A 23,162-nucleotide genomic window follows, 5' to 3' on the forward strand; every position below is an offset into this window, starting at 1 on the left:
GTGTGACAGCGGTGAGGTGTGTGGTTGGAATGATAGATGGGTTCAAGGTGGAGGTGGGACTACATCAAAGATCAGCTCTGAGCCCTTTCTCATTTGCAATGGTGATGGACAGGTTGACGGACGAGATCAGGCAGGAGTCTCCATGGACGATGATGTTTGCAGATGACATTGTGATCTGTAGTGAGAGTAGGGTGCAGGTGGAGGAGAGCCTGGAGAGGTGGAGGTATGCACTGGAGAGAAGAGGAGTGAAAGTCAGTAGGAGCAAGATGGAATACCTATGCGTGAATGAGAGAGAGGACAGTGGAATGGTGAGGATGCAAGGAGTGGAGGTGATGAAGGCGTATGAGTTTAAATACTTGGGGTCAACTGTCCAAAGTAACTGGGAGTGCAGAAGAGAGGTGAAGAAGAGAGTGCAGGCAGGGTGGAGTGGGTGGAGAAGAGTGTCAGGAGTGATGTGCGACAGCAGGGTACCAGCAAGAGTTAAAGGGAAGGTTTACAAGATGGTTGTGAGACCAGCTATGTTGTATGGTTTGGAGACAGTGGCACTGATGAAAAGACAGGAGGAGGAGCTGGAGGTGGCAGAGATGAAGATGATAAGATTTTCACTGGGAGTGATGAAGAAGGACAGGATTAGGAACGAGTATATTAGAGGGGCAGCTCAAGTTGGACGGTTTGGAGACAAAGCAAGAGAGGCAAGATTGAGATGGCTTGGACATGTGTGGAGGAGAGATGCTGGGTATACTGGGAGAAGGATGCTGAATATGGAGCTGCCAGGGAAGAGGAGAAGAGGAAGGCCAAAGAGGAGGTTTATGGATGTGGTGAGGGAGGAAGATGCAGAGGACAGGAGGAGATGGAAACGGATGATCCGCTGTGGCGCCCCCTAACGGGAGCAGCCAAAAGTAGTAGTAGTAGTAGTAGTGGTAGTAGTAGTAGTAGTAGATTATATCTAGGAAAAAAACTACTTAACTACATTTGAAAAGTATCAACACATGCTGAGAATCTGAATATTTCCTTTTGCTTCACTTCTGTTGGTCCAGTTTCCCTGTGGTCATTTACAATGACGTGTGTACATGTCATGACCTGCTGCTCAAATCTACGGTTTTAAATAAGCTCGGCCCCGCTGTTCCACGTGACGCAGCACATCAAGTCCCCATCACAAACCAGAGAGGGTGCTACACTTCGCTGAGCCCCATTAGGCTTTCTGTCCCACACACACACACACACACACACACAAACCGTTACACACACCGACGCATGCCCTCCTCGACATGCACGTGTGACTCACAAATTCATACATGGCTCCTGACTCACTCCTCCATGCTGATGCTCGACCCCCCGCCCCACGCACACTTCAGCGTAAGCAACACGGGGGGGGGGGGGCTGTTTGACGTTCTGTCCGTGAATTTAATTCCTATCTTCCTGATTGATGGTCTCCTCTCCCTCAGGCTGACAAGAAAGACCCCCAGGGGGCCACCTCTGTGGCCGGTTTCGAGGTCCTGCTGCAGAAGCAACTGAAAGGCAAACAGATGCAGAAAGAGATGGCGGAGTTCATCCACGAGAGGTAACATGCACGACAGCGTCGTGTCTGGACATCGCTGGAGGCGCTCCGGTGTTTGTTGACACGACCAAGGGGAGACGGGTGCGTCGTTAAGGCCGCGAGGAGAACGGGCTATTATTAGCTGCCGACCGCCCGCCCGCCCGCCCGCCCGCCTCATGTCGAGGCATGTCTAATGTGTCGATAACAGAGTGGCGTTATCACCGTGCCATCTCGGTATACATAATCCATCCCAGTCTTCTTCTGCCCTTCAGCTACGTGGCGCCGTGGATAATTTGAGATAATCATCTGTTTCTGTCCCGCGTTTGGGGTCAAGTCCAGCATTTTCATGTGAAAGCTCAGGTACTTGCCTTCAAACCATCCCAACTGGGGACACGTCTCCATCCCACACGGGGCTGGCTTTCACCGCCCATTACAGGTAGACATGTATAAGAGCAGGCGTCCGGGTGGCGTGGCGGTCTATTCCGTTGCCTACCAACACGGGGCTCGCCGGTTCGAATCCCCGTGTTACCTCCGGCTTCGTTGGGCATCCCTACAGACACAATTGGCTGCGTCTGTGGGTGGGAAGCTGGGTGAGGGTGTGTGTCCTGGTCGCTGCACTAGCGCCTCCTCTGGTTGGTCGGGGCGCCTGTTCAGGGGGGGAACTGGGGGGAATAGCGTGATCCTCCCACGCGCTACGTGCCCCTGGTGAAACTCCTCACTGTCAGGTGAAAAGAAGCGGCTGGTGACTCCACATGTATGGGAGGAGGCATGTGGTAGTCTGCAGCCCTCCCCGGATCAGCGGAGGGGGTGGAGCAGAGACCGGGACGGCTCGGAGGAGTGGGGTAATTGGCCAAGTACAGTTGGGGATGAGGGGGGGGGTCAAAAAAAAGAAAAAGAACTGTATAAGAGCAGTGATATTTACTATATATTACATCCAATATGTTTTCTCTGTGTCGTGCTAAAAAATGATGTTCTCACTTTGTAGAAAATAACGAGTTCCTTCCACTCACCACTGCCAACTTTATCCCCAAATTATTTCTGGTATAGATCTTTTGTGTTTCCGACAAGAAGCTCGTCTTGATTTTAAATCGGTGTTCATGCCGCTGAGTCTTTCATTATAAAATTCCAGCACGTGCTAAATAATTTCTGCCATCGTGAGTTGGAAGAAAGATCAGGGATTTGAACCTCCGGTTCATCATTCTGGGGGGCGTGTGGATGAAGACGTGACGAATGACACTTGGATGAATAAGCTAACAGCCTTTAAGGATCCCAGCAAGCTTGTGAAACTAAACGATCGTGTGCCACAAGCCTCTCAGAAGCTGCAGTTGGGTCGGTCAGTCTCAGGGTAGTGGGTAATGAGAGGTCGACGTTACGTCTCGTCTATGTAGGATGAGCTCAGCGTAGATCTACAACATGCTAACTCCTACTTGCTAGTCCTGCAAAGTCAAGGAATGTTGTCCTTTCACTGTAATTTCCCATTTTATTCAAGGGGTTCCTGTCTCCCAAATCTGATGGCCTTACAGTACATGCAGTTACAGTACGCAGACAAACATTCACTGCTGGCCTTTACTCGTTGTTTGGGCGGGTGGCTTGCTTTTTGTGGGGAGCAGGCTGATGTAGAGCAGTGGTTCTCCACCTTTTTGGGGTCCTGGACCCCCTGCGGATTTTTGATCTACCCTGAGGACCCCTCCACCTGATCTTGAGGGAGGGGGGTTGCAATTTGATAGAAACAGTAGAAACTGCATTTTAAATTGCATTATAGCATTTATTCACTCTTTGGGGCAAAAATAAGAGCTTTCAGTTGTAACTTAGATATAGTTAACAACACAGAATTCCTATGCAGTAACTTTCAGATATATGTAACAAAACAGAATATGTATTCAGTAACTTTCAGACATATGTAACAACAAAATATGTATTCAGTAACTTTCAGATATATGTAACAAAACAGAATATGTATTCAGTAACTTTCAGATATATGTAACAACACAGAATATGTATTCAGTAACTTTCAGATATGTGTAACAAAACAGAATATGTATTCAGTAACTTTCAGATATATGTAACAACAGAATATGTATTCAGTAACTTTCAGATATATGTAACAAAACAGAATATGTATTCAGTAACTTTCAGATATATGTAACAAAACAGAATATGTATTCAGTAACTTTCAGATATATGTGACAAAACAGAATATGTATTCAGTAACTTTCAGATATATGTAACAAAACAGAATATGTATTCAGTAACTTTCAGATATATGTAACAAAACAGAATATGTATTCAGTAACTTTCAGATATATGTGACAAAACAGAATATGTATTCAGTAACTTTCAGATATATGTAACAAAACAGAATATGTATTCAGTAACTTTCAGATATATGTAACAAAACAGAATATGTATTCAGTAACTTTCAGATATATATAACAACAGAATTCTTATGCAGTAACTTTTAACAATGCAAATGGGAGCGAGATCTCTTATTAAAATACAATAAATTACATTTTTGAAACAGATGTAATTAGAGAAACAAGTCCTGTTACCCTTTATAGTTTAGGTAGATAAAGGTCTCAGTCACATTTGAGTAAAATAATCCTATTTCTATAAATGTCATAGGATCTTTTTTTTTAAAGATACTTTATTTTCACGGACCCCTTGCAATTACGCCACGGACCACTAGGGGTCCGCGGACCCCCGGTTGAGAAACGCTGGTGTAGAGGATGGGCTGTGTGGCCTCTCGCTGGCTGCTTTGCTCAGGTGGGGATAGTTCATGTGAAGTTGGTGGAGGGACTGAATGACAAGGACGGCGACGCAATGAGTAAAGTCTCCGGTTTCCGTCACACAGGAAGTAAATAGGAAATCTTGCTCGTGTCACCGGTTAGTTCCCCTGCCTCGTGCGGTGACGTTACAGAGGTGGAGGTCAGGACTGTGTCTGCCGTTTAGGATGTAGCCTCGGTCGTCTGCTCCGGTGCGCGCTGAAAACGGTGTAATTTACTGCGCTTCCACAGTTTTCAGCTTCACTGAAGCAGCGTGTCAGCCAGCCCTTGAGCCAGGCACCACAGCATTTCATACACAGGGCTGTCTGTTTTCAGGATAAAGATCGAAGAGGAGTATGCCAAGAACCTGTCTAAGCTGTCGCTGAGCCCGCTGGCCTCGCAGGAGGAGGGGTGAGTGACTGTGGCGATAACACCACGTTCTCGAAGACGTTGACTCGCCGTCTCACTACTTAAACGACAAACCCTGGTCTGAAGGCAGAACTGTTTAAAAGAAAAAGAAACACCGCTATATCCCACCCCAGAGTGTTTTTGGTGCATGTGAAATGCTTTTGAGGGCATACCTAAAATGTGTTTTACTTTTTAACATTACCCACAAGAAAAGTATGTAAGGTGATTTATTGAGGAGAGCTCTCAGCCGAGCATCTCACCCTTTGCAGGACTCTAGGAGAAGCTTGGGTGCAGCTGAAGAAGAGTCTTCATGACGAGGCTGAAGTCCATTTAAAGTTCTCCAACAAGGTACGGTCTCTCGCCATCTGTGGGGGGGAAAACAACAACACCTTTTCTGTTGAACCTAAAAGTTCCCTTTAAGTCGTTTAAAATAATCAGATCATTAATTCAACCTCCACTCGTGCAGAAACCCTGCACTGGCTTCATTCAGCAGTAAGTCCCGAGAATTTGTAAAGCCCTCAACTCTGCAGCTAATGAGGATAGGGTTGTGAAGCCAAGGGCATACAGGCAAAACTCGCCCTGCCTGGCTCACAGAGCTGTGAGACTGAGCTACACCTCATCATGGGTGGAGGGCACAGGTAACATGAAAAGCCCCCTGCAGCCTTTTGAAGGCTTGTGTGTGTGTGTGTGTGTGTGCATGTTAGTGTTTTCTCAGTTTCCTGTAAGCAGCTTGCATGACATTGTTTTGGCCCGAAAAAGTGTGCAAACCTTTTCCCGTTACGAGTTTCTGGTGAGATGGAGTAAAACTGGCGCCAAAAAAACGCCTCAGCAACTCTTCAAGGTGGGTGTTTGCATTCCATTACCAGCGCTTTCTCATTAGGCATCGTTACATTTGAGGTATAGTGTTCACTCATAGGTTTTAGGTGTCCCACTTCTATAACCTGACAAATCTGCTTTATCAAGGCCAGTTTCCTCACTAGCAGCTATGTGACTTGTGTTCCACAGCTCCACAGTGAGGTGGAGAAGCCCTTGCTGACCTTCAGGGCCGACAACTTCAAGAAGGACCTGAAAAAGTACGACCATCACATCGCAGACCTCAGGAAGCAGCTAGCTAGTCGCTATGCGAGTGTGGAGAAGGTACTGGAGCCATGCATGTCAGTGTAAATCCTGAATGTTACGAGAGTCAGAGGAGCTGCTCCCGAGTCATGTGAAACATTAGGCCGATTGCTCAGATGCACCACACTTAACAGCTGGCCCTCTGACTCATGTTGGACTGCTATGTCTCCAAAACGCCTGTAGCACCAATTGAACACATTGTCCCATCACTGCGTGCCAATATAGACTCTTATTTATCCCTCCCTCATCCATTTAATGGTGAGCTGGCTTGTCAAATGGTGTGTGTGTGGGTGTGTATTCGTGCATTGTTCATCTACATTGTGAGGACCAGTTTTGAGTTTTTAACTGTTAGCATAAGGACATTTTGCAAAGTGAGGCTATTCTGGCCGGTCCTCCCTTCTTCGAGGGTCTTTTTTAGGATTAGGATTTGGGTTTGGAGTTAAAATTGGAATTAGGATGAGGTTGAGGTAAGGGTTAGGATTAAGCATGTAGTTCTGATTGTTAAGGTTAGAGTTAGGGGCTAGGGAATGAATCAGTGGCAGCTGGCCAGTACAGGGCGCTGGGGCGCGCTCCCTTCAAACATCAAGAGATGAAAATCTACTTAAACATGTTAAATATAATGTAGTTGTATAACGCAAATAATGATGAAATACAAATGTTGTCAGTCTGTGAGCGCCTGTCAGCAGCCATTAAATACAGGTCCAAATGGTATTTGGTTGATTTCTGTCTGAATACATATACTTCCTGGGTGAGGGGCACCGGCCAAACCATACCTTATGTAAGCCCTCGAACTTGTGGCGAGCAGGTGACCTGAGGCTGCCGTCTGATTGGTTTCTTCAGATTTTCCAGGGGGCGCAGTTCTGTGCACCCCAGACACGCCCACTTTTATTGGCAATGAATTGGTATTGTTTTACTGTTTTTTGCTCTAATGTGATTGGACGATTCTCGTTGCTGTCAGTCATGATCACACCCACCACCACGCCTCGTCTCGACTGTCAATCATCCACCGTCTACAAACCCTGATAAAATCTATAGGCTACACTGTCCTTCGTAATAACTCTGTGACTGTGTGGACATAAAAGCAGCTGTCAGGTGTGCTGCAGCAAATTAAATTGTGCCCCCCCCCAAAAAAAAGTTTTTTAGCCGCCACTGGAATGAATGTAGTTGCGGCAACACGGGGGGTGTTGGGGAAGGACAGACTCAGGTTTGGTGGAAACACAGAGTTTGCATTTCTGTCTGTTTACAATGTCCTTGTCCACACGCTGCGTGGGCCGGTGCTCAGCGTTGCTGGAGTCTCCTCTCCATGCCGGGAGCCTCCCTGTCTCTCCTCTGTACTGTGTCTCCTGTGTTTGTGTAACAGAGATAAGAATTACATGTTATAAACTCGCTGAAGTTCGGCAGAATAGATTAAATGATTGTTCTTTATCTAATGACTTTCTCTTGTGCTCCCTATATTCAAACCTGCCATCTTTCACTTAGCACCCCCCCTAGTGGTGATGGTTGTGGTTAAGTGCAACACGTGGTGGCGTCTCTGTCCCTTCTTCACGTGACAACAGAGTTGGGCTGGAGTTGAGCTGACAATAAACGACCGCAACATCTATTTGTTTATTTTGGGTTTTTTTTTTGCCAGAATTGAGTTGTGCCGGACATAAACGGGCCTACAGCAGCTACCCTGAATTCAGAGGACCGGTGCGGTTTCTGCACAGTACAGCCAGAACAGAGGGGGTGCATTTGCCCATTAAGTGCTGGTGACAGTCCAGGACCCACAGCAGAATATAAAAGGCGGTTTGTTAGTTTGGCACACCTGAGACTGGTCAGTAATCAGCCACGCATCGCGTCTGCTCCCCCGCGCCCCATGCCCTCTCTCTCCACTTGCGGCCACAACCCACTACCATATACCCCCACCACCCGACTCGGGCCAGGGCCATAGCTGGCCGACAGCCAAAGTAACTTCTTCCTGAACAGTTCTCTTTTTGTGTTTGGGCGGTCGGTAGGGACGTGGGAGCACAGCTGGAAATGTCGCTACGCAGTGCTGTATGAGGTCTGTGTGTCCTGGCAGGGGGGGGGAACACGTCTACAAAGTGCTGTTGCAGTGCAGCGACCTCGGCTTTCTGGAGGGATGAACGATGGTTCTCACAACGGAGGGAGGCAGGATTTTTGGATTTCTGTACCTCCGGCCCCGACTCATCTCCTCTCTCTGATACCACCACGGCCAGAGAAACCAGGACTGCCTCTCTCCATGCTTTTAAGAGGTTGGAGTGGTAAATCTGTGTTAGACCTCCCCCCTCATTATGTTCACCCTCGTAGTCTACATCCCCCCCACTTGCTGTGTGACCATAAAGGGTCCTTGCCCCTTAGCGAGCAATTTGGAGCTGGATGTTGGAAGTTATGCGAGGACTTTCTCTTCCAGTGCACATTGGCGTAGTCGTGCTGCTGTTCTACAGGCACTGCTGCCGTCCCTGGGCCTGGGGCAGATTCTCCTGTCCTAACCGCCCCAGTGTATGGAGCTTTGCATTCAGGTCCAGGATGTACTGGCACATGGACTGCTCTGCCAGCTTTCTCTAATCAGGTCCAACGCACCCCTCGATATTCTGCCAAACAGCAACTCCGAGAGGGGAAACCCCGTGGAGGCCTGGGGCACCTCCCGCACTGCAAATAACAGAGGAGCCAACACTCATCCCAACTGCGGCTAGCCTCGTGCACGAACCTATGGATCAAGTTTTAGTGAATCTCTCCATGAGCGAGTCTGTTTGGGGGTGATACACACTCATGCGGATCGACTTTATGCCCAATAATTTGTATAGTTTGCATACTGTATGTGACATAAACGATGTGCTCTGGTCTGTCAGAGTCTCTTTCATGGGAGTTTACATGAAACAGGGCCTGCGCAACGCTTTTAGCCTAGATGTTGTGCAACAGCGCAGCTTCGGGATAGCGCGGCGCGTAATCCACTATGACTAGCACAGAGTGCTCCGATCTATTGGCCCGATGAGGTCCGTGCCGATATGCTCAAACAGGACCTCAATTAACAGTAATGGGCACAATGGCAGTTTTGGGGTTGCCGGCAGGTTTACCAGTTGACATTTCCAGCAAGACGCACACCACCGACACACGTTGCTGTGAATGCCCGACCAGTAAAACAGCCGTTATTTGTCTTGAGGCATGCTCAATAATCCAGGTGAGAAAACCCCAGAAGGTTGAGTCAGTTCATCTGGACACAACGGTTACTGACAGATACGTTTCATCACTCATCTAAGTGGCCTCTTCAGTCTGAAGCTCAAAAACGACATGCACGTTAGGGTCAGTACTCCCGTCTGTTCCCCTGACCAGGCCAGTGGGAAGAAATAACTGCAGTTGGTCCCCGGGTGCAGCACGGCGGCTGCCCACTGCTGCTAGCTATGCGGTTAGGACGGGTTAAATGCAGTGAGTAAATTTCATTTGTATGTATGTGCAAAATGACTAGTAAAGAGTATTCTGTTGTATGCTATTCTACGAAACGTGTCTGTCAATAGACAGCATATCCAGATTGAGAGCCGTTATTTGGTCGTGTTTTTTTTGTAACTGAGACGGCCTGCCATGGGTTTGTGATGGGTCGCCGGGAAGATCCAGTTTGAGTGTCAGGACTCACTTGGTATAACCAGTCTCTATCCATCCGTTATCTAGACCACTTTGTTATGTATGCCTTTGATGCTGTGTCAGTCTAAATAAAGAATGCCACGGAGAGGTTGTGTCGAGCGACAGCGCTGTGTCCTGACGTGATTTCTAAATACAATACACTTATCCTGCTCTCAGGGTCGTGGGGATGCTGGCGCCTATTCCAGCAGTCATTGGGCGGTAGGTGGGGAGACACCCTGGACAGGCCGCCAGGCCATCACAGGGCCCACACACACCCATTCATTCCTAAGGACAATTTAGTACAGCCGAGTCACCTGACCTACATGTCTTTGGGCTGTGGGAGGAAACCCACGCAGACACGGGGAGAACATGCAAACTCCACACAAAGGACGACCAGGGACGACCCACCAAGGTTGGACTACCCCGGGGCTCGAACCCAGGATTTTCTTGCTATGATGCGACCGCGCTAACCACTGCGCCACCGTCCCGCCCTAACCGGTCTCTCATAAGTGCAAAATATGGTGCAGTGAACACGGCATTATGTGCACCTGTTGACCATCGGTGGTCATCACACGGTCAAAGGCGAAGCACAGTGTGTCATCCCGAGTCTGCTTGATGGGGAAGTCCTCTGTTAGGCGGACCACTGGAGCCATGGTCGACTCCCCCGAGACATGCGAGGGGGATTTGTGTCACCACTTAGTACTGCACACCAGTCACACCACCCCGGCTTTCACTCAGCCTAATAAAAGGGGCCACAAAGGGCGGGAACTAACCATGGCCTGGACTTTATGCCCCCCCCCCCCCGATATATTATTTCGTTGGCCACCACCGGATCCTTGTGAATATCCCCATGCACACACCGAATTTCTTAATCATGATGCCTCTAAAAATTCCCCGGCCCAAACCAGGATTTGGTGGATGAGCATCTGCGTGCAGCCTGTGTCCACCAAAGCCTAATATAAACCCCTCTGCATACATACCAGTGTGCTGTATCTCCCATCTGGACCAGGCGAGGGGGCTGACGGGCCAAGAACCCAGACCACCTGGTCCACCTCCATTAAGGGGCACTCCTTCTGCCTGTGGGCCGGCTTCCTGCACTGGCAGCACTCCTGGCCTGATGATTGAGGAGCCCCCTGTGGGTCGGGGAGGGCAGATGCTGAACATGGGCCCTGGGGATTAGGGAAGAGGGAGGGGTTGGACCAGGGATGAGGTGTGGGGGGCATGTATTGCTACGTGGATGTCTATGTGGGTGCGTGTGTGTGTAATCTCCTTCTCGGAGCCGGGATCGCCCGGTCAGTCCCGGGCGGGAAGGGCAAGGTGGTCCTCTGCCAGGGCGATGGCCCTGGGCATGCCCTCAGGACCGTGGCACTGGACCCAGTCGGCAGTTGCAGGGGTCAGACAGGCGACGAATTGCTCCAGTGCCACTCGGTAGATGATGTCATTGATGTTGTCTGAGCCTGGTTGTAGCCACCATCTCACCATGTTGGGGAGCTGCCGCGCCAGGATGAAGGGGCGGCCGACGTCCTCCAGGCTGTGTGTCCTGAACCGGCACCTCCTTCTGGCGTGAGCCCCATCAGGTCCAGGACAGCTGAGCTAGGCTGTGCACAGTGGCTTGTACCTGTCTCTGCTTGCAGATGAGCCACACCCCACTACCACAGGAGTCAAAGAAGGTCCACACAAGTATAAAAGAACAAGTTTGTTTCTCAGATTTCAGGACCACTGTTTATTTTAGAGCTGCGACACATGCAGAACTTTGTTTTTTAAATCATAGTCCTCTGGACCTCCTCGTTGCCATCCTATTTCACAAATTCACTTAGAATCATGCCACTGTATTTGAACGCGTTATTCGTTGTCTGATTCCTTTAGGTCCAATTCCTCGAATTCGTGCCATTCAATCATCCCCAGTCTCTAAACAAACATCTCTACGCCGCTTTAAGAGTAAATGAATTAGTCGAGCACATCCCTTGTGTTTTATTTTAGCTGTCATCCACTGAAAAAGTGATTTTTATGGATTAAAGGAGCATTGCTTGTTCCCTTTCAAACACTGTTACACCATGACCTTGTAGAGCAGCCTCAAACAAGACTATGAGATAGGATTCGCTTACATGAATTGAGACCAGATTAACGGGGGAGACTGGGACCAGAGAGAGGAAACAGGTAGCCGACATGAAAAGGCTTTAATTATCCTTGTAATAGAGGCAAATCTGGGGATTAAGCTGAATGACTCATATTGTTAATTTAGTCACACATGCAATTCTACCGTGTGTGTGTGTGTGTGTGTGTGTGTGTGTGTGTGTGTGTGTGTGTGTGTGTGTGTGTGTGTGTGTGTGTGTGTGTGTGGTACTGTAGGCCCGCAAGGCACTGGCAGATAGGCAGAAGGATCTGGAGGTAAAGACCCAACAACTGGAGATCAAACTCAGCAACAAGACAGAGGAGGATATAAAGAAGGCACGGCGGAAATCCACACAAGCAGGTGAGAGGCCCTGAAGGTCTGGATCAGGGAGTTGGATCAGGGAACTTCTGTTCCCAAGTGCAGATGGATGGTTCAGAACCAACCATTCAGAGCCATTGGGAGCCGGGTCACAACTGTGGAGGTTTTCCTCACAATCCAAACACTATTCCAGCTAGCTAAAGTAATGACTAATCACCTGTCTGGTTAAAGGTGTGGTTGGTTGATGAAGCTTGCTGGTGTGGTTGGTTGGTGTCTAGCTCTTGATGACACTTGGTAAAGAACAATTGACGTAGACCCAAAAAATGAATCTAACTGAATGACCAAAGATTGCCGGTGGATCTTTGCTTGGCAAAAACACTTCGGCTAAGACCAAAAAGGTTTATTCATTTGCCTTTCTAACCGTGAAAAGGTTAAAAAGTCCCCACAAAAGCCGGTTCGAATCCCCGTATTACCTCCAGCTTGGTCGGACACAATTACTACAGATACAGTTACTACAGTTACTACAGACACAGTTACTACAGTTACTACAGACATAATTACTACAGTTACTACAGACACAGTTACTACAGTTACTACAGACACAGTTACTACAGACACAATTACTACAGACACAATTACTACAGTTACTACAGACACAGTTACTACAGTTACTACAGTTACTACAGACACAGTTACTACAGTTACTACAGACACAATTACTACAGTTACTACAGACACAGTTACTACAGTTACTACAGACACAATTACTACAGTTACTACAGACACAGTTACTACAGTTACTACAGACACAATTACTACAGTTACTACAGACACAATTACTACAGTTACTACAGACACATTTACTACAGTTACTACAGACACAATTACTACAGTTACTACAGACACAATTACTACAGTTACTACAGACACAGTTACTACAGACACAGTGACTACAGACACAATTACTACAGTTACTACAGACACAGTTACTACAGTTACTACAGACACAATTACTACAGTTACTACAGACACAGTTACTACAGTTACTACAGACACAATTACTACAGTTACTACAGACACAATTACTACAGTTACTACAGACACATTTACTACAGTTACTACAGACACAATTACTACAGTTACTACAGACACAATTACTACAGTTACTACAGACACAGTTACTACAGACACAGTGACTACAGACACAATTACTACAGTTACTACAGACACAGTTACTACAGTTACTACAGACACAATTACTACAGTTACTACAGACACGATTACTACAGTTACTACAGACACAGTTACTACAGTTACTACAGACACAGTTACTACAGACACAGTTACTACAGACACAATTACTACAGTTACTACAGACACAGTTACTACAGTTACTACAGACACAAGTACTACAGTTACTACAGACACAGTTACTACAGTTACTACAGACACAATTACTACAATTACTACAGACACAGTTACTACAATTACTAAAGACACAGTTACTACAATTACTACAGACACAGTTACTACAGACACAGTTACCACAATTACTACAGACACAGTTACTACAATTACTACAGACACAGTTACTACAGTTACTACAGACACAATTACTACAATTACTACAGACACAGTTACTACAGTTACTACAGACACAGTTACTACAGACACAGTTACTACAATTACTACAGACACAGTTACTACAATTACTACAGACACAGTTACTACAGTTACTACAGACACAATTACTACAATTACTACAGACACAGTTACTACAGTTACTACAGACACAGTTACTACAATTACTACAGACACAGTTACTACAGTTACTACAGACACAGTTACTACAATTACTACAGACACAGTTACTACAATTACTACAGACACAGTTACTACAGTTACTACAGACACAATTACTACAATTACTACAGACACAGTTACTACAGTTACTACAGACACAGTTACTACAATTACTACAGACACAATTACTACAATTACTACAGACACAATTACTACAGACACAATTACTACAATTACTACAGACACAATTACTACAATTACTACAGACACAGTTGCTACAGTTACTGCAGACACAGTTACTACAGACACAGTTACTACAATTACTACAGACACAGTTAGTACAGTTACCACAGACACAATTACTACAGTTACTACAGACACAGTTACTACAGTTACTACAGACACAGTTACTACAATTACTACAGACACAATTACTACAATTACTACAGACACAATTACTACAATTACTACAGACACAGTTGCTACAGTTACTACAGACACAATTACTACAATTACTACAGACACAGTTACTACAATTACTACAGACACAGTTACTACAATTACTACAGACACAGTTACTACAATTACTGCAGACACAGTTACTACAGTTACTACAGACACAATTACTACAATTACTACAGACACAGTTACTACAGTTACTACAGACACAGTTACTACAGACACAGTTACTACAATTACTACAGACACAGTTACTACAATTACTACAGACACAGTTACTACAGTTACTACAGACACAATTACTACAATTACTACAGACACAGTTACTACAGTTACTACAGACACAGTTACTACAATTACTACAGACACAGTTACTACAGTTACTACAGACACAATTACTACAGTTACTACAGACACAGTTACTACAGACACAGTTACTACAATTACTACAGACACAGTTGCTACAGTTACTGCAGACACAGTTACTACAGACACAGTTACTACAGTTACTACAGACACAGTTACTACAGACACAGTTACTACAGACAGAATTACTACAATTACTACAGACACAATTGGTCGTGTCTGCGGGTGGGAAACCGGATGTGGGTATGTGTCCTGGTCGCTGCACTAGCGCCTCCTCTGGTCGGTTGGGGTGTCTATTCGGGGGGGGGACTGGGGGGAATAGTGTGATCCTCCCACATGCTACGTCCCCCTGGTGAGGCATGTGGTAGTCTGCAGCCCTCCTGGATCAGCAGAGGGGGTGGAGCAGAGACCGGGACGGCTCGGAGGAGTGGAGTAATTGGCCATTAGGGGGAAAAAAAAGGGGGGGAGGAGTTCCCACTACAGGTGTATATAATAAGAGTGGGTGTTACACACTAAAGCACATAACTTCTCTCACTTTTTCAGCTTGGTTAATTGAACCGCTCCTGGCAATTTACCGCCCTTACCAGTGTAGCCCTGTAGTTTTTAGCAGCCTGCTTCTATTTAGCATGAAGTGTTTTTAGACACCTTGGGCTCAATTCTACATACCAGTGCTGCTTTATGCCGTGGTCATGCTAATGCTAAGGCTAATACTAATAATAAAGCTAATACAAATACTAATTCTAATACTAAAACTAATAATAATTGGCAGCACGGTGGCGCAGTGGTTAGCGCAGTCGCCTCACAGCAAGAAGGTCCTGGGTTCGAGTCCCGGGGTAGTCCAACCTTGGGGGTCGTCCCGGGTCGTCCTCTGTGTGGAGTTTGCATGTTCTCCCCGTGTCTGTGTGGGTTTCCTCCCACAGTCCAAAGACATGTAGGTCAGGTGAATCAGCCGCACTAAACTGTCACTGTGAATGTGTGTGTGTGTGTGTGTGTGGGTCCTGTGTGATGGTCTGGTGGCCTGTCCAGGGTGTCTCCCCGCCTGTCGCCCAATGACTGCTTGGATAGGCTCCAGCATCCCCACAACCCTGAGAGCAGAATAAGCGGTTCAGATAATGGATGGATGGATGGATGGATTAGGTCCATATCGCCCAACCCTACCATGTGAACTTTATCACATACATATAGACAATAGTCAGAAAGGCATGACTCCAGAGGGAAATATTAATGAATAATATAACTAATATTTGAAATAATAATGCATGAGAAAAAAATCTGCATGGATTTATTGTATCCGCTTACTGATGTCTGCTTTATGTGAAAGCGATGCTTTCTCAACACCTGAGGCAGAGTACAGCTCTCAGGCATATTTCACAGCGTACATCTGTATGGAAGTTAAATGTGTTGATTGCACAGCCTGAGGTTTTAATAAGCAGGTTCGCAAGTTTGATCTTTATTTGGTTTAGCATCTCACTCATCTGCTGAATGTGCCATCCCTCCATAATAAACTGTGCTGAAATGCGATTGGATCTCAAGGTGGAGCCTAGGGACTGACGGGGTCCTATTCTCCGCTTCCGGTGGGGGAAGATGGTGGCACGAATCCACGTTTGCAGAGGCCTCACCCAGTACCGTTCATGCAGTGTCTTTGTCCACGTCTGCGTCTCAGTTTGTCTTGGTTTGATTGCTGGGAGAGCTGGCGCTGGGTCGGCAGGGAGAGCCTGGTCTGCTGCGTCCTGTGGGTCCAGGGACCACGGCCCCGACCGGAGCTGCGCCTGAAGAGGTAACGCCGAGGGCGGTCTGACAGGACGCGGAAGCGGGGCAGGCTAAGCTAACTGCTAGCCCATGCAGACCGGCAGTTCCAGTAACACCGAGGGCGGTCTGGCGGTGGCCTTGCCTAGCCTCGACGGTGTTTTTAGTGTTGTCGTGTGGAGTGCGGGGAGGTGTTTCGAAGGTGTCTGGCTGGGAGAGCTGGTATTGAATCGGCTGGGAGAGCTTGGTCTGCTGCGTCCTGTGGGCCCAAGGACCACGGCCCTGCCTGGAGTTACGCCCAAAGAGAAAACACCGAGGGTGGTCTGACAGGATGCCGTAGCGGGGCAGGCTAAGCTAACTGCTAGCCCATGCAGACCGGCAGTTCCGACAGTCATCCTGGCTGGCGTTCGTTCCCCTGGACAGTGTTTTTTTTTTTAGTTTGGGTGTTAGTTTGGATATATGTGTTAGTTTGGATGCGTTCTTGTAGTTTTTGGATGTGTTTTTGTCTTTGTGTTGTACTGCTGTGGGCTGCGGGAAACAGTATTTTGTTTCATTTCGTGTGCGCAAGTGCATGAAATGAAACGACAAATAAAGTGTTCCTGATTCCTATAGGGGGTCAAGGGGTCCCCGGCAAGAGGGAGAGTTTAATATCACTTTAATGCTCTAGAAATAATCCCAAATTAGAGAACACCTAAAGACAGTTTTTATTCGCAGGTTTCCCTTTCGTCACCACAGTCTCCCCACATACGCGACAGATAGTCTACAGACCACACCAGTGTCCCTGTACTGGAGTATTAAGTCCACTTTCTGTAAGTCCAAAAAGTTGGAGACATCTAAATTCAAATGGCACGTACCAGTCGAGACAGAACAAACCAAGGTAGGGATGCATTTGGAACGCCCCCTACTGATCATTAAAGATCCCGTGCACATGTGCTCCAGTCGATAATACCAACACCGAATTCCTTGAAATGCCAGCCAACTGTTCTAAAATGTAGAGGATCCGATTATTTTCTTTGTGCCATGATGAATGTTGGTCAACGGCTCATCATTCAGTGCTTTCAAAAATGCAACAAAAAAAATAAAATATGTATATGTTCTTGTCAAAACCTATTGGACTGGCCGCTGTTGATCCCTCAGCTGTTTCTGTCTGTGTTCTCCAGGAGATGACCTGATGCGCTGTGTGGATCTGTATAACCAAACCCAGTCCAAGTGGTTTGAGGAAATGGTCACTACGAGCATGGTAAACCACCTTCCCTTTGAGACAAAAACCGGCGTTGATATTTTGTAGTATTTCCATGTGCTTCCTGTATCAACCGTCAGTGTCTCTCAACCATTCAGGAGCTGGAGAAACTGGAAGTTGACCGTATTGAGTGGATTCAACAGCATCTTCGCCAGTACACAACCCTGAGGCACGAAACTGACATGTTCAACCAAAGTGTGAGTTCTGTGTCCCCTTTTCTCTCCATCCCTTTTGAGTCAGACACTAATAATCTCGCTTGGATTGACATATCATGACAGGACTATCGCTGAACATTAACATACAAATACCTCAGCACCAAAGCTGATCTTGAGTCTGTAACATGTGATGGTACACTTCACAGTGATTCAGATTTTCCACTGATACAGCTGGCGTTGAGGGGATTTGTGTGTAGGGTGGAGCTGCATACCTTGGCAAGAGTGACAGTACCACTGAAGGATTTTATCACAACCCGTTATATCAGTTTCCCTTTTCTCAGGAAGCAATCCCTAGACTAGCTGTCACCCCCTTTCTGCACACCCAGGGGCGTAAAGGTACCTCACTCATTTGGGTGGTGTCAACACCTTTACATCTAATGGGTTGTGCAACCCATTAGAGCAGCAGCACTTCTGCAGTGGCTGGCTAGCTGGCAAGGCCGACGCCATTAAAATGACAGCCTCCTCTAGTGGAGAGACTCTATAGTAGGACTTGAGCAGGCATTCCTTCATACTCCAGTGCTTCTTCAGTTTTGTTCTCCCAAGAGGGTGGATGATATTCTTAATTCCAAACTATATCAGTACAGAAAACCGCACAGAGGGATTAAGTTTCTGAAGCAAGAGAGCTTTGGAAAACAACAGCTGGAGTTCAGTCAACTGTTTAATGCTCACAATGAATTTGTGACTAAATTAAAGCTACAACCCTGATGATTTACATACAACTGCCCTTTTTAATACTTTCTCTCTCTCTCTCTCTCTCTCTCTCTCTCTCTCTCTCTATATATATATATATATATATATATATATATATATATATATATATATATAGCTTTGTTGAAAGATACACTCAATGGTAGGGAAAGTGCTCAACAAATGAGTAAAATAATCCAGTGAGTCAAGTAAATTCTTGATGAGACGGTACAAGCCTGTTTTGTGCCATAAGCAATCATCAGCTGATTGACAGCTGATGATTGGTCACCATAGCGGCCAAATGCAGAATTAAGCAGGTGGAGGTGAGTTTAAAAAAAAAAGAAGTGACGACGTGGCTAACAAGCAGATGTGGCAGAACAGGGCCGTAGAGAACCTTTACTAGCAGATAGTTCACCATCGGTAGTGAACCTGAAGTTTAATTTTGAAGGTATCTCTGGGATTTACTGTAGTCAAGCACTGGTGTGGTTACCAGCATCATCATAGAGGTTACTACGTCAAACAAAAACAACAATATACAGTGTTGGAGCTTATAGGTCAGCGAATTTGCAAAAATACTATTGCTGGGGGTGTCTGGGTAGCATAGCAGTCTCTTCCGTTGCCCACCAACATGGGGATCACTAGTTCGAATCCCCGTGTTGCCTCCGGCTTGGTCGGGCGTCCCTACAAACACAATTGGCTGTGTCTGCGGGTGGGAAGCCAGATGTGGGTATGGGTCCTGGTCGCCGCACTAGCGCCTCCTCTGGTTGTTCGGGGGGGTGTTTTGGGGGGAGGTGGAACTGGGGGAAATAGCGTGATCCTCCCACGCGCTACGTCCCCCTGGTGAAACTCCTCAGTGTCAGGAGAAAAGAAGCGGCTGGTGACTCCACGTGTATCAGAGGAGACGTGGTAGTCCGCAGCCCTCCCCGGATCGGCGGAGAGGGTGGAGCGGAGACCGGGACGGCTCGGAAGAGTGGGGTAATTGGCCGAATACAGTTGGGGAGAAAAAGGGGCAAACCCCCCCCCCCCCAAAAAATGCTATTGCTATCACTGATGCTGCCATCATGAGACTTGGATAAGGCGATGACCATACTGTATCCAAGACGGTACCTTAATAATGACCAGTGTGCTAACCTTCTAGCATGGCTATAACACAGCGTGTTTGGGTTTGTGCCGGCAGATGGTGGAGCCAGTGGACCAGCTGCTCCAGAGTGTGGACCCAGCAAAAGACCGAGAGCTGTGGGTCAAAGAGCACAAGACGGGTGAAGTGCGGCCCGTGGACATGGACATATAGAGCGCACCCCCCTGGGAGTCAGCCACGCTAACTTTCGATAGCAGCGCCTCCGTAGCGTCAAGAACCCCTGGGCACCTTCACACCAGATCCAGGGCCGTGCATGTCCGGGCCACCGTGGGTTTTGCTCATCGTGTCTCGGACGTTAGGTGGAGGGCAATTCATGTGTAATGCAGCTTCCGTCCATGACCGAGAACCTGAGTGGACACACCGCAGAAGTATACCAGCATGTTCCTTCTCCATTTAAGTGTTATAATCTGCATTAGCTCATCGGACGCCACTTCACTCATCTTATTGTTTACCTGTTGTGAAGCTGAGACTTAAAAATGCTGTGTACTCTGAATTGTTTAGCTTAGATTTTATTCAGGACACTTCTAGTCAGGCATTTCTAATGAGGGTAAAATGGAAGAAACGCAAATTATCGATATAAACTTTTATTTTAGATATGGAAAAGGAAAAGTGAAAAGTGTCTCTGAGTGGGAACGGTATATTTTCCTATTTTGCTGGTTTGTTTTGGTGGAGAGGCATGTTTTGAGTATCTTGCTGTTGTTGTACATGGGCAGGTGCAGTTTGTGGAGTCACGGCGGTGGTTGTGTCGGCGTAGCGCAGGTTGACAGATTGTATTACTGCGAGGTGGTATACTGTGGTATACTGTGGTGTACTGTGGTATACTGTGGTGTACTGTGTCAGAGTTACCCACTTTACCCACGCTGATAGAGTAGGGTGTACTGCTGTTTTACATTAACCTCAACTGAGCTCCAAGGGAAAACACACACACAAGAAGTGTAGCAATGACAACTCGCTACACTTACCACCAGGCACAACCTGTGGAAAACCTGAACCCAGGCCAGGCCAGGTCTGGTCTGGGTGAGTGCAGAGGAAGAACATGATCCGCGTGACAACGAACACCTTTTAGTGCCTAACGGTCATACACCTGGAATGTGCTTGACATGTTCTGTTCTGCAGCCGTGTACATTTGTACATACAAACTAGATGTGTTGTGCTGTCTCGTGTCTCGCAGGCCGCTGAAGCGTTCGTACACTGGTGCTTGTTTAATAGCGAAGGGACAACATTCCACAAATGTCACTGCACGGTGGCGAGTGGTGACTATCTGACACGTTCCCAGGGAGGTGCCAATTACCTCAAACACTTCCCGCTTTTATCAGTTGATTGTACAAGTGAAGCACTGCAGAGGATGTGTTCATTTAGGCCGGAAGCAAGAAGACCTGCATGGACGCCGTGCTGTGGTTCGGTGTTCTGGCAGGAAACCACAAGTCTTTCTTGTAGACCTCGGGTGGACACGGTCAGTGACGTGGGAAATAATCGGAATCAGAAATCAGCCGGTCAGTTGTCATTTTGGCTAGAGTTGACGTTGTCTGAGTCGTCTGTTTTCGAGATACAGACGCGCGAAATATATCGAACGGAGCGGCTCGGCCCCACCCAGTTGCTACACCACCGACGCCTCAAACAACGCCAACTTTGCATTAACGATGACATAACTGACCAAATGACACTTAATGAGTCGTGAACATTCATAAAGACTCCTTCATGTTCATAACTGGTGTCATGTCAAGTCTTATGACTGGTGTCATGTCGGTTCATAAGACTGGTGTCATGTCAGTCTTATGACTGGTGTTATGTCGGTTCATAAGACTGGTGTCATGTTGTTCTTATGACTGGTGTCATGTTGTTCTTATGACTGGTGTCATCAGTCTTATGTCACCCCTGCAAGCACTGTTCTTATGCACCAACTCAAGTTGCTACGATAAAAAGGTTTATTGCTTATGCATACATGCTATGTAATATGCATCTAAATTTGCCAGATTTGGGGGCGTCCAGGTGGCGTAGCGGTCTATTCCATTGCCTACCAACACGGGGATCGGCGGTTTGAATCCCCGTGTTACCTCCGGCTTGGTCGGGTGTCTCTACAGATACAATTGGCCGTGTCTGTAGGTGGGAAGCAGGATGTGGGTATGTGTCCTGGTCGCTACACTAGCGCCTCCTCTGGTCAGTCAGGGCATCAGGGGGGAGGGGGAACTGGGGGGAATAGCGTTATCCTCCCACGCGCTACGCACCCCTGGTGAAACCTCCTCGCTGTGTCAGGTGAAAGGAAGCGGCTGGCGACTCCACATGTATGGGAGGAGACATGTGGTAGTCTGCAGCCCTCCCCGATCAGCAGAGGGGGTGGAGCAGCGACCGGGACGGCTCGGAAGAGTGGGGTAAGTGGCCAGGTACAGCTGGGGAGAAAAGGGGGGAAAATACAAGATTCAAAAAAGGACTGGTTGTTAACATCCCTAGTGTTTGCACTGCAACAGATTCAGTGGAGATCAAACTGGAGATGTCTGCCAAGGTGACATTGCCACCACCAGGACACATCATCAGTTGTGTACCTCAGCATCACAGGGTGTTTCGGCCTTTTATCACAAGACACCCTCCGCTGAGGCAGGCCTACCACAGGTTGATCGGTCCTGGGTGTGTGACCTGTGGTTAGCTGTTCACCCTGGCAGCCCAGACGGCGTCTCTCCTTTTGATCCAGATCCAGTGGCTAGTCCTCTCAGCAGTGTTGGCTAGCTCTTTGATCACTCTCCTGTGGGCCTGCCCCCTGACTCCTAGTTCCCTCAGGAGTTTTGCTGTGGAGCTGTCAACAAAGCCCCTGCAACCCACCTCCACAGGGCGCACCTTCACCTTCCAGCCTCTGTCCTCTGCTTCGGCTGCTAGGTTGGCGTACCGCAGCTTCTTACTCTCGTACGCTTCATCGACTGCATCCTCCCAGGGGACTGTCGGCTCGATGATGTAAGCGAGCTGGTTAGAATTGGACCGGAGGACGAGGTCTGGTCGCAAGGTGGTTGTTGCGATCTCTGTCGGGAAGATGAGCTTCTGGCCTAAGTCCACTCGCATTTCCCAATCCCTGGCTGAGTTTAGTGAGCCCAAGTTGGGAAGTGAAGGGTTGGCCTTCAGTTTATCCCCCTCCCCAACGAAAGCTGGAAATCGCCAGGGCCCTTCCTGGTTGTTGAAGGGTTGGGCATTGATGGAAACCCTCTTGCAATCGAGTTTAGCTGCCAAGCACCTGAGCACCTGATTGTGTCGCCAGGTGTATCTGCCTTGGGTAAGGCTGGTCTTGCAGCCAACCAAAAAAAATTTGCCACCAGATTTGACAGCATATATATATATATATATATATATATATATATATATATATATATATATATATATATGATTTTTTTAGCCATGTCAATTTGAATCCTGTGCAGTGGCCTCGGCGTGTTCAGACTTGTGTTACTGCTGTCCCAGACTGCTCCAGGTCTAAATGGCGTTGCTGTTGTAGAGCTGTAAGTGTGTATCAGTGTCGTGCACCACATGTGACAAAGTTATTATGTTGCAGTTAAATGTTGGTACCAGCATCAGAGTTCCATCAGCGTGCACGTGATGAGTTAGCGGAGCGTCGTGTGTCTCTTCACCGTGTCATCAACTCACACGTCAGCAGGATGT

At 47.3% G+C, this 23,162-nt stretch overlaps 1 protein-coding gene across 2 annotated transcripts in view; it reads left to right on the forward strand.

Annotated features, from left to right (window-relative positions):
* gas7a (growth arrest-specific 7a) overlaps positions 1-19,699 on the forward strand; it is a 43,999-nt gene extending 24,300 nt beyond the window's left edge. For both annotated transcript variants that reach the window (XM_056287522.1, XM_056287523.1), the window contains exons 7-14: positions 1,446-1,561; positions 4,636-4,710; positions 4,977-5,055; positions 5,713-5,844; positions 11,788-11,911; positions 17,404-17,483; positions 17,582-17,680; positions 19,563-19,699. In XM_056287522.1, coding sequence (XP_056143497.1) covers positions 1,446-1,561; positions 4,636-4,710; positions 4,977-5,055; positions 5,713-5,844; positions 11,788-11,911; positions 17,404-17,483; positions 17,582-17,680; positions 19,563-19,676 — 819 coding nt within the window. In that variant the 3' untranslated portion in view covers positions 19,677-19,699. The remainder of the gene's footprint in view (positions 1-1,445; positions 1,562-4,635; positions 4,711-4,976; positions 5,056-5,712; positions 5,845-11,787; positions 11,912-17,403; positions 17,484-17,581; positions 17,681-19,562) is intronic.
* Positions 19,700-23,162: the final 3,463 nt, after the last annotated feature.

Source organism: Lampris incognitus, chromosome 10 (genome assembly GCF_029633865.1).
Source record: "Lampris incognitus isolate fLamInc1 chromosome 10, fLamInc1.hap2, whole genome shotgun sequence".
Taxonomy (NCBI): Eukaryota; Metazoa; Chordata; class Actinopteri; order Lampriformes; family Lampridae; genus Lampris; species Lampris incognitus.